Source organism: Ursus maritimus, unplaced genomic scaffold, assembly GCF_017311325.1.
Source record: "Ursus maritimus isolate PB19 unplaced genomic scaffold, ASM1731132v1 scaffold_10, whole genome shotgun sequence".
In the NCBI taxonomy this organism is placed as follows: Eukaryota; Metazoa; Chordata; class Mammalia; order Carnivora; family Ursidae; genus Ursus; species Ursus maritimus.
The window spans coordinates 67,630,028-67,642,651 of NW_024423344.1; the positions used below are offsets into that span (position 1 = coordinate 67,630,028).

Here is a 12,624-nt window from a genome sequence, read left to right on the forward strand (position 1 = left end):
GACACAGGACCTTGGAAACAGGGAATCCAATGCAGGGAGAAAGAAAGGCAAAGAGTTTTCGGAATGACGGCTATCCAGAGGCGAGAAAGCAATTAGTCTAGATGAGGGCAGGAGGGAGGGCTGCAGGAGCTAAAATCCCACCTTCTATCATGTAATGTTCACAACTGACGAATAAAAAGCAGCAGACATGCCTTATCCAGCACTATGGAGGCACATCCCCAGAAAGAATAGTGAAAAAGGTTGAAAATGATCATTTCAGGGGCGTGAGCAGTGGGGGAGGTGGCGGTGCTGCAGGCAGGAACGTGCATGCAGGGTTACCTTTCTGCACTGTTTTGACTGTTTGACCCAGATTAATGTATTACTTGGATAAGAAAGCAATTTAATTTTGCACATGTGAGTACAAAAACAAGTACACACACCTGAAAGTCAAACCAGACAGCTGTGTCTCCAACCTCAATCGCTGGCCCCACAAAACAACCTTTCTTACAGAACCGAGCTCGGGCCAATGTCATCAGCCAACATTGAGTCATTTTTAGGAAGAATCCTCTGATAATGGTGACTGCATCTCTTGTGAGGAGTTGTCAAGGAGATTGTTCATTAATCGCACAGTGCCCTCTGTATGAGAGCCCCCATGAGAAATGCCTGAATGATCTTCATTCTGAGATGACTCGGACAGCTTCTGACTAATTGGACTGTTTGCATCCGTGTGCACTATGCTGCTAAACGGGTCTCCCAGCTAGAAAGCATAGAGCCCAGTTTGCCACCCACCCACAGCAGGTGTCAGGTGTCTTTAACACCTCTGCTTTTTCCTTGGCTAATTCCTCTTCATCTCCTCCCTACCCAGACTCCTTGTTCACCTTCCTGCTTTCAAACCCACTTTAAATTCACGCGATCCTGTGTTTTACGGATCCTTGTATGTTACTGCCTTAGATCTTCCTGGAAAGTGGCAGGGGAGTGGGTGGATGGATGGGCAGATCGGGAAACTGGCAACTTGCTTTGAAAGACAATTCTGTGAAGGTATGGAAGGACCTACATCAAACTGGTAACAGCAGCTCTCTGGGAAAGGGAGAGATGGGGATCAAAAGGGACCTCTAGTTTATCTGTACAGTCTGATTTTTTTAATAATATGAGTATGTTATGAGTATATTATGCATGATTAAAAATAATTTTTAAGAATGACTCTACAATGGGGGCGCCTGAGTGGCTCAGTTGGTTAAGTGTCTGACTTCAGCTCAGGTCATGATCCCAGGGTCCTGGGATGGAGTCCCACATCTGGCTCCCTGCTCATCGGGGAGCCTGCTTCTCCCTCTCCCTCTGCTCTTCCCCCCACTCATGCTCACTCATTCTCTCTCTCTCAAATAAATAAACAAAATTTAAAAAAAAAGAATAACTCTAAAACTGCAATAGCACTATGATATCAAAAATATCCAATATTGGCTGAATTCTTACCATGTACCAGCACTGCTCCACACTCTTTACATACATTAATTAATCCTCTCAGTAACCATATTTGACAATTACCCCTATTTAACAAATGAGGAAACTGAGGGACAGAGAGGATCAATGATGTCTCCAAGGTTATACAACTAGTAAGTGGTAGAGCAGGGATTTGAACTCAGTCTGGATCTGAAACCCAGTCTTTTGACTACCCTGCTACTGGTACTATGATTGTAGTGAGAGGCTCAGAACTGTTCTGGATATTTCCAAATCAATTCATCCAGACCTCTCAGTGGACCCTATTAAGGAAACATGATCATTACACACATTTCGCATATGAAGAAACTTTTGGTAACAGCCTGTCCAAGGTTACACAGCTGTCAAGCGGCTGAGCCATATCTCAAACACAGGAACTCACACACCAGGGCGCTAGGCCCAATACAACAGAACTCTGCTGGCTTTATGTGCCAGCTTCCACCATGAGGAAAAACAAGGCTTTACTCACCTGACAGTCAGCTAGTCTATTTCCACCCCAAATACTGCCACTCTTGGAAGTGTTTGCTTAAATCTGCTCATTCACAGATGGCACTCTTACAGATGAGAAAACTTGACGACAGAACCCTATTCATATTTACCTGAACCACGCCCATACAGGAATCCAGAAATATTGATCCTTTGGGTTCTTTGGAGATCTTTTCATCTTTATAAAAATTCAAATTGTAGGATCCATCACCGAGTTGAAGCAGGTGGAAAAACCGTCTTTTAAATGACTGAGAGAAGAATACACACACAGCTATTGTTTCAAAATGAAAAGAGTCACAATGTCTACCTATAACTCACAGCTGTATACATATGTAAAAACCACTTCTATTCTCTCCAAAACAAATCCAGTTCTGGCCAACGCCCCAGGTAATGGTGAGTTAAGACTCTCCATCACATTTAATAATTTCAGTTCATTTAAATTCTGAGGCGGTGGTTCACTTAACATGCATGGGTCATTTTTCTCACCCACAGAATTTGATATTTTTACATAACCACCCAAAAGCAGTGCAATGAGTTCCAATTTGGGATGCAGCACAGAAGGATGGAAACTTTCTCAAATCCCCAGGGTTTCTTGCTCACACAGAACAGGAACTTTTCTCTGCCTCGTGACACTGAATGATTTTCCAGCCTCAGGATTATGATGATCAGCATTCCCCCTGAACTCTTTTTTATCTCCCTGTCCATCCTATCTCCCTTCCATTATTTCTCCTCTTTATTATTTATCCTGGTCTTTCTCTGGTTCTCCTTCTCTCCTGAATGGCTTTTTATACTAGTTTTGCTCTTCTCTTTGCAACCCCCTTCCAATTCAACAGTTTTCCCTTTAGACCTCAAGTTTTGCCTTTCCTGACCTTGTCACAGTAGACATCCCCAAAGTGATTAGATTTAGCCCCTGGGTGATGAGATCCTCTCTTGCAGTGGACACAGCGAAGAAAGCCCATGTCGGCGACTGCACCTTCACACCAGCCCAATGATGGTCTCATCATGCTGATGGTCGGGGGGTGAAGCAGGGGAAGTGGGGGGAAGGGGGACGGTACCAATGGGGATCCATCACCAGGGAGGCATCTTACTAACCGACAGTGTCACTTTTGTCAGGAAGAACAGCATACCCATTCATTTAGAGCATTATTCCCAAGACCTATAGCAGAGAGGGTTTAACGAGAGGGGGATGCAGGGTGATGGGCCGCCTTACCCTCATGGTCACGCTTATCGCACTGTTCACGTTGCCTTTGTACAGCCACCCGTGCTTGGTGATCCCGCCCTTCTGAGAGCCGAGGGAGGCAGCATCCTAGGAGAGAAGGCAAACCACAGTCGAGCTCCCATTACTACTAATCTTACTGGCTGTGAGTTTGGTCAAAGGGAAAATCATTCCACTGGTGCCAGGTGGCCCCATCCTGCCCCTTCCCTGGAGTCACCATCTGCCGCGAGTCACTCTGGAGTCTATTTGGCAGTAAAAGAGAGGGAGAAGCCTAAATTCCTGAAAATGCTCTAGCCCATTTAAAGGCAAAGCTAGTTTCAGTCCAAATTTTTATTTTTAAGTGTTTAATGAGCCACAGAAAGTACATACCATACTTGACCGCTCAGGTTGTAAGGTCTTGCCTGGTTTCATGAAAAATGTTTTCAAATTATACTCCCCTATAATTGGAGGACAAAAGCAAATTCCTGGAAATCTTCCCAGAGACTCGGTTCACGGGAAGGTGAATGAAGAAAGGAAGGAAATGAGAGGCACCAGAGAAAGGAGGGATGAAAGAAAGGGACGGGGCAGCAGCACGGAAGGAAAGACAAACACGAAGGCACAGAGACAGCAGAGAGGACAGGAGTCAGAAAAGTGCAGGGACATAGCCAGAAAAACAAAGAAACTCTCTGCTGCAGGTTCTGACTCCAGCTGTGGGCTCCAGTGTAGAGAGGTGAGCACGGGGCCGCCGGCTGCGCTGAAAATACGTCAGGCATACACTTGTACATCAGACGGACAGACAGATGACATGTGTCCACACACACATACACAGTGTTGCCAATCTGCTGCACCCTGGCCCAGGGCCCTCCACGCTCTCTCTCGTGTGGCTCCTTTGTGGCCTCCTTGCCCCTCTAAGGCAGTGTCCGCTGGACACATCAGTGCATTCAGTGAGAAGAGAGGGCCACATGGAGTCACGTTACCTGACTCACACTTCCGAAGACTAGTCTCTAATAATGATCTTTCTTGCATAATCAAGTAGACAGTTGCAGAAAAACACATCTTATGTTCTGTTTTAGACCATTTCAGTATTAATATTGGTGGTTTTACTGTTATTATTAGCAATAAGAGAAATAACTTACCTGTCTAGGATCTTACAGTTTGTTGTGGGTCCTTACGTGCATTACTTCAATTGGTTCTCCTCTTACTAATAATCAGCACCAAGTCTTTTTTAAATATCTTTTTGTTTTGGATGACCACTTAACTCTTCCCAGAATTATTTTAGAAGTAGTTTCTAAAATAATTTGCTACCATGGACATTTTAACATTCTTGAATGGCCGGTATTATGGTTTAGCTGACAATAAATAATTAAATAAATAAACCCTTCCCCCGCCCCCAACTCACAATGAGGCATCTAAAGTTGAATAGGGGAGAAGGAGAAATTCAGAAACCGGTTACACTGACTTTTTATTAGGTTTCACTTGCTCAGTCACCTTAATGCCCAGCTCTCTTTATGCACTTCTCCAAGAGTAGGGGAAGTGGGCTTGTTTAAAGAAAAGACAGAAAAAGAAAAGCTTCTTAGTACCATGTGTTTCATTCAAAGCCATTACTGAAGAAAGAGCCAATTATTTTATTTAATTTTTTTTTATTATATTATGTTAATCACCATACAGTACATCCCTGGTTTCTGATGTAAAGTTCGATGATTCATCAGTTGCGTATAACACCCAGTGCACCATGCAATACGTGCCCTCCTTACTACCCATCACCAGCCTATCAAAAGTCTACTGCTGGCCAGTTTGTCTCAAGATATCCTGTTGAAAAACAACCTAAACTTAAGGTCTGAGTAATCTTGATATTTTTTAACAATGTAGCCAAATCTTATCCAGGCCTTTGAAAATGATCTCAGAACAAATAAACAAGACAGGAAGAACTTGTACTGCTAGGCAGTCAAGTTGAAAGGGAGAACTAACTTCAATCAATCCAACAATACATTTAAAAAAAAATTCTTCCCGTTTCAAGAAACATTCCAATTCCTCTTTTGGCTAAATGTTGGTAATTTTCCAACCAATCCTGCAAATCTGTAAACTAAATCAATTTTTAAATCTGCAAGTGATCACCTACCTCATCTTTGTCAACTTCTTCATCGACTTCATAGACATGAACTGGAAGTTTATCCAACTTGGCCACTTTGCTATAAAGAGAAAAAAGAAATCAGTTTTATAATCCATGTGTTTCTTCCCCTATCAGAGGAACCAACATCTAACAAATCCAAAGCTGGCCCACTCAGCTGAAGAATAAAGACAATCGGCACTACTGCTCCGCAAAGTGGCTGACCCAAGAGTTAGAGAGCCCCTAAAAGCCAAGCAGAAGAGCTGGCATAGATATATTAAAAATGGGAAAGTGTAGGGGTGCCTGGGTGGTTCAGTTGATTGAGTGTCCAACTCTTGATCTCAGCTCATGGGTTCAAGCCCCAGGTTGGGCTCCATGGAGCCTACTTAAAAAAAAAGAAAGGGGGAAAGTGTATTAATAAATAAAGACTTGGTAAAATAATTTTTTTTAAGATTTATTTTATTTATTTGAGAGAGAGAGAGGGCATGAGTGGGGGAAGGGGCAGAGGGAGAATCTCAAGCAGACTCTGTGCTGAGTGCAGGGCCCGCCTTGGGGCTCAATCTCACAACCCTGAGATCATGACCTGAGCCAAAATCAAGAGTCAGATGCTTAACTGACTGAGCCACCCAGGCACCACAGTGTAGTAACTTTTCAAATGAAATTTGTAAGAGAAAAGAGAAAATGGGGTTGTGGCCTTTAGAGTGGGAGGCACGGTCTCGACGATGACCGTGTTAACAACAAAAGCAACAACAGTGGACAGCATTTACTAAACAGTATGTTCGAAGCACTGGGCTTCACGTGTATTATCTCCTTCAGTCCTTTAGATGGTCGGGGCTGGTGTCAAGACCATTTAATAGATGAGAAGACTGAGGCTCACAGAGGGCACAGTGAGCAGAGGATGCAGGCAAACAGAATCTATGTTCTTAATCACTGTTAGAAACCTCCCTGTCTTTCTTACCACACAACTGGAAAATTATTAATGCCAAGGTGAAATCGACCAGTGGTAAAAGTATCCCATCCAGTAAGTTCACTACATCTCACAGTCCAGCTCTGTGATAGCCAGGAGAATAGTATGAACCAGACTATGAGTTGGAGATAGGCTAATCCAATCAAATGGAAAGAACTTAAAAATCCCCAAATAAGTATTGGGTAAATATAGAACAAAGGAGCATAGGCATCTGGAGAAGATAATGCTGAAAGGGAGTGTTTTAAGCTGAGGTTCAAAAAGAGTCAATCTGGGAAGTTGGCTGAACACTCCTAAGGAGTGGCTGAACTACACAAAAAGGAAAAACAAACAGCTAGGTCCACTGAGAAGAGTTTCAACGGTTCAATCTCACAGATGCCACAAAACAGAGAAAAATGTATTAACAGGGTCTCCATTATAGGTAAAATTTTCATTGGCGATGGTTACTTTGGAAATACAACCCATCACTATTTGATTTTGATTTTCATAATCAGCTACACCTAAATTTACCAACTGCGTCATTCAGGATGTACCATTTGGTAACATAACCTCTCAAGGCAAGACCTACCTACCCATGGTTCACTTTAATAACCACTAATCAATACAAACACACTTATTTTTGGTGTATTCAAAACGTGCTAATACTTTAAAGAAGGTAAAGAAAATAGTCTGGGGAAATGTCTGCTCTTTGATTTACTTTTTTTTAACATAAAATTTATTCAGTATAAAATGCTTGTTATTTCTCTTCAAAATATTCTTTCAAAGATAAAACACACTGTAGCATTTGTATTTTCTTTGTCTTCTATTTCTCACAGAAAGTACTTTACCTGTTATGTTTTATCAGTGGTATCCTGAAAAGAACCACTGGCCATAACTAAGCCATCCATGTGTTTTTACCACTTACCAAGCCGAGAGTGCTAGGTTTGAGTCCTATTATCAAATACCCTGGAAATAACAGCTATTCCATACACATATGAACCATCTAGAAATATTTTGTCCAATTACTCTGATCGCATATGAAGTTACATACCTCCCTAAGCATTTCAAGTGCAAAAAATTGTTGCCCATGTGTATAACCCCACCTTGTGTGGTCTGACCATTTACTCACTTTGGAAGCTGTCGAAACTCTCCTGAGTAATCTTCAAATTTATAGTTCACAAGATGCCAGTCAGAGTTATAGGTTTTGATGCACTATGGGGGGGGATAAAAAATAGAAGCATAAGATGAAAAGAAAAAAGATAATGTGATGGCTTCTGGAGAACGTTTGGGAAGGTTTATGAATGCACATCCACACAAACATCAAAAAAAAAAAAAAAATGCTTTCACCTCCACCCTCTCGTGCCTGAAATTCCACCATCAGAGGTTCCTGTAAAGCTTAAAAAAATCACTAAAACATTACCCCTGGGAACGGGGTCACTTTAAGCTACCGTCATTCACGATCAGAGAGCAGATTTTACAAGGGGGCAAACTTCACCTCAGTTCTGCACTTACATAACAAACAGTGCACTGCTTCTGCCTTCAAAGCCCTTGGTTCTTAAGAAGTCATGTGCCCTCGACTAGAAGGAGAAAGTGGATGGAAAGTGCGAACCTAAAGACCTTTCATGGTGTTTACCAACGTTACAACTTGCTCTGTTCTGAAGTATACTATAAATCTGCCGTCGGTTTTTCCTTCCATTTGTAAGGACCATAGTGAGGTTATTAGGAGAAAAGATTCAGAGTCCAGTTCACAGTGGCATCGCAATGTCACCTTGTATGCGCACCTACACGCACGAACCAAAGTAGGGAGCTTTACCTTCTACCATGACGCCAACCTACCCGCTGCTGTAGCGCCCAGGGTTTGACCTGAAGCTACTTGGGCATCAACCTGCCCAAAGACACCAAGACCCTCCTCTGTCCCTGAAAGCCGGAAACAAATCTCCCATATGAAAATTACTCTCTGTACTAAGAAGTAAAAACAATCCTTATCACCAGAGGAAGAGACTTTAAAGTTGAGAAAGCTACAGAAATAAGCCTCATCATTTTTTTCTCATCTACTACCTTACAGTTCCTTACTAATTAAAGCTCCCAAACACCTGTCTTCTTTACCCTGTCAATTCCTCACAAATTTATTGTCTTTTTGTCTAAAATGTATAAAAACTGCCTGCCTTGGGCATTTCTTGGGGTTTCAGTTTCATTATTGGACCTCCATGTGCACATAATAAAATTTTGGGTTTTTTCCCTCCTGTTAATATTTCTCATATCAATTTAATTCCTACACCAGCTGGAAGAAACCCTGGGGGGAAAAAGTAAGCTTCTACGTCCCCTACATTGCATTAAACTACCTTACTACCCAACAGACTCAATGGACCAGCACGGTGTCTTTCACTCATCTACCCAGGATGATCCACTAAGCAGCGTGCAGACTCCAAAGATTATAAGGCCGCATCCGCCAGAACTTCAAATATGAATGAGTCAAAATCAATAGGGGAAGCGTTCAATTAAGTTACCATCAGCTTAACTGATTTTCTGTACAGTCAGCTCTTGGCTACACGTATGTAAACTTGCGTGCAGAAAAACGCTGCATGAGTGAGTGAAATAAGTAAGTGAAGAGGCACTGCCACGTACTGACGTCTTACCTAGCTGACTTGACTCTGGCTGTGATCCACATCATGACCAACGTCTCTGTTCTGCGTACTTCACTTCATCGTTTAGATGGCCGACCTTATCAGTTTCACAGCTCATGCCCAAAGGCCTTCTGAAGCAAACTCCCCTCCACACCAAAGTCATGAATATAACTACAACGACAATATCGAGTGCCTCTCTCGTGCCAGACTCTATGCTAAGCACTCTACAGGCAAGGTCGTGAAGGGCGGGCAGTGTAAGATTTTTGTTATCGTTTTGAAAGCAGAGAAGGGTTAGGAGGAGAGGTGGATGGGGGAGCTGAACAACTTTTCAATCTCTTTGCCAGATAGTAATAAATGTTTTTAAATACTATTTCATTCTTGTAAATGCTTTCCTAAAATACCTTCAAAGCATTTTCACATTAAGAACATCGGACATCCACACTCAAAATTACATTCCAAACCAAGTGTGATTTCAGAATTACCTGCAGGTTTGGGTTTTCCCACTATTCTCTCTAGGTCCCTTAGCCCAGACAGGTCAAGTCTGACCAGGTGTGACACAGGCTTGTGCACGCGCTCCTATTCTCTGTTCAGCTTTCTGAACAAGCTCGGCAACTAAAATCATACCACCAAAGTCTCCAGCAGGACGTTAAACCTCCTCTGAAATATGACACGTACCTGCCCAGCTAAACAATAAACAAATAAGCACACACTTGTATACAATCAGTGCATTTATGAATGCAACACCTGAGTGCCCAGATTCTTAATATCTTAGGTAAAATGGGTAAGAAAGATAATTGTCATGTTTCAATATTTTACATTATAAGAAACTATAAGAAACACGGTTAAGCAGTTAAACACAGGTAGCCAGAGAGTCATTCATTTACTATGCCCTTGTTGACAGTGCACAGCTAGCTTCTAAGGCTGAAGCATAGAATAAAGCGAGCAACCCCACCCCTCCGGGGATGTAGAAAAGTCTGGGAGATGAGGGGTTACATCAGAAATCAGCATCCAGAGAACTGTAACTCTAGAAAGACAGGGATCCCACTGGCTGATTTCATGACTGACCTTTCAAACTTGCGAAATTCAATAATATTTTGAAGTTAATACTGAAAGGTTTTTGAAGTTGTTTTAGAAAGAAAGCCATTAGGTCATTCTCGGCTGGACCAGAGGATGGAGAGGAAGTGCTGTTTCACTCCACCCTAGTGGCAGGGTCCCAAGAGGCCTGAGTCCTGCTGCTCTGGCAGCATAGCTCGAAGCTGTTACTGCTCAACAGGCGGTGACTGAAGAACTGAATGGAGAGTCGTCCCTCCAAAATCGTATTTCTTAAGCAATTGGGAGAACTGAATTAGTAATCAGTAAGTTGCTCCATGTTTTAAAATAGCAGGTCAACAAAATTCTTTCTGCAAAAGGCCAGATCGTAAGTACTTTCAGCTGTGAGGGTCACGTGGTTGCTGCGGCAAACACTCAACTCTGAGTTATAATGTGAAAATAGTCACAGTAACGAAGGCGTGTGGCTGTGCTGCAATAAAACTTTATTTACAAAAACAGGCTGCAGGCCAGACGTTGCCTGTGGGTCCGTCACAGTTTGTCTACGTCCTGTTTTAAAATAAACATTTAAGACTATATAAACATATCTGGCTCTCTTTGTCCGGAATTAATTTTACTAATATCGTAGCAAGGAAGAAAGACAAGAAGTTCTTTTCAGAAGGATGAAAGATCATTACTTTTACAATTTTAAACACATATTTAATTTTTCGAAAATCTCAGTGGAAACTAAATATTGTGACCATGATCTTGTTATTTTAATTGGTCTTCACTTTTAAAAGCATAACTTCCCTGGGGTGGGCAAACTTACTGATGGGCATACGTATCATCTAAAAAGCAACTAGAAAAATAGGGATAAAAATGCCTTATTTTTAAATGAAAGAGCACTTCAAGAAACAAAATTAAAAGACCTAATTAGTTCATGTTATCTAAAAGCACCTGGAAGAAGAAACAAACACCCCAAGGCCGGGGTGGGGGGGGAGCAGTCTAAATGCAGTAACTTCTCTCTCCTCTTTAACAAGATAATCATTATTTGTTCAAACAAGAGTGACAATAATCGTACATTGATCAGAGATAGTGAGGCCCCGCTCATTATCATCTGGCACTTCATGAGTATTGAACTAGTCTTGAAAATAAGTTACGTGTACAAACATATAAATGAAGTAAACAAATACATAAATGTATGCTAAGTCTCAGCTGAAAATAATCTCAATATCAAAGCCTCCACCAAAGATTCCCAGTGAGTTCATAAGAGTTACCCCTATTCTACACCTGTAAGTTCTGTAGAATTCATGTTTTAAACAGCCATCAGAAATGACCCATTGACATTTCTGTCTAAGCTTCAGACTCTGAAAACCCCATATTATTCTCCTGTTTTAACTTCCACTATAAAAGTGTAATTACATCTTTGACACTTTCTTGAAAATATCATCGAAGTTTAAAGAAGGGGGCGTGTTAGCAAAAAATGGCTTTTAAAATAACGTGTAAATTAATGTAGAAAAGCACATTACCTCCGTAACAAATAAGCTCTGTGCTTCCTCTTGCGCGTCTGCAGGAACCGTGGAGCACATGTACCGGCCCTGTCGCCTCAGAGTGGCTGTCTGTGGAGGAAAGCAGAGGGTTTGGTTACTCCGAGATGGAAAGGCGCCAGTCAGCCTCGGGGTGCAGCGGGGCCTCACAGGGACACATCATTTCGGTCTCTGCCAGCCCTCTGCTTCTTCCTCCTTGGGTCATGCACAACAGATCCCTTTGGGCACCAGTAAGTTCAAAGTCCTGTGCGCGGCAATGGCTCCTCCTTCTTTCTGGGTCAGGGGCATACAGCATAATGTTTAAGGCATACAGCATAATGTTTAAGGCATACAGCATAATGGTTTGCTTTACATCTGTTGTGAAATGAGGACTACGACAGGTTCGGCTAACGTTCATTTTCCCATATACGGTAAAAAGAAAAGGGAAAGGGAAAAAGACCTTTCTCCTTGTGATCCTTGAAATCTCCTAGGATTTACTGTCTTAAGAACTTTCCCATATATCATTCAGCCATATTCACAGTAGTCATCATGCAGTACATCACACCCCTAGTGCTTATTTATCTTACAAATGGAAGTTTGGACCTTCTGACTCCCATTCTCCAATTCTTTCTCCCCCTACCCTCCACCTCTGGTAACCACAAGTCTGATCTCTTTTTCTATGACTTCTGTCTTGTTTTGTTTTATTCCACATATAAGTGAGATCACACAGTATTTATCTTTCTCTGTCTGGCTTATCTCACTTAGCAAAATGCCGGCAAGGTCCATCATGTTGTTGCAAATGGTAGAATTTCCTCATTTCTAATGGCTTAATATTATTCTGTTGTAAATATATACCACAACTTCTTTATCCATTCATCTATCAATGGACACTTTAGTTGTTTCCATGTCTTGGCTCCCGTAAATAATGCTGCTATAAACACTGAGGTTCGGATATCTTTTTGAATTGTTTTCATTTCCTTTGGATATAGTCCCAGAGATGGGATTATTGGGGGTCATACAGTAGTTCTACTTTTAATTTTTTGAGGATCCTCCATACTCTTTTCCATAGTGACTTTACTAAATTACAATCCTACCAACAATGCACAAGGGTTCCCTTTTCTCCACATCCATGACAGCATCTGTTATCGCTTGTCTTTTTTTTTTTTTCTTTCTTAACATGTTACGCCAATAGCTTTATTTACTTATTTTTGTTCTCTCTTATCTTTTGGATGACACCCATTCTA

At 41.8% G+C, this 12,624-nt stretch overlaps 1 protein-coding gene across 8 annotated transcripts in view; it reads right to left on the reverse strand.

Moving 5' to 3' along the window:
- DOCK9 (dedicator of cytokinesis 9) overlaps positions 1–12,624 on the reverse strand; it is a 178,096-nt gene that overhangs the window by 120,529 nt on the left and 44,943 nt on the right. For all 8 annotated transcript variants that reach the window (XM_040624053.1, XM_040624047.1, XM_008685005.2 and 5 more), the window contains exons 3-7: positions 11,384–11,473; positions 7,334–7,416; positions 5,274–5,343; positions 3,170–3,265; positions 2,073–2,207 (exon numbers count right to left, since the gene is read on the reverse strand). In XM_040624053.1, coding sequence (XP_040479987.1) covers positions 2,073–2,207; positions 3,170–3,265; positions 5,274–5,343; positions 7,334–7,416; positions 11,384–11,473 — 474 coding nt within the window. The remainder of the gene's footprint in view (positions 1–2,072; positions 2,208–3,169; positions 3,266–5,273; positions 5,344–7,333; positions 7,417–11,383; positions 11,474–12,624) is intronic.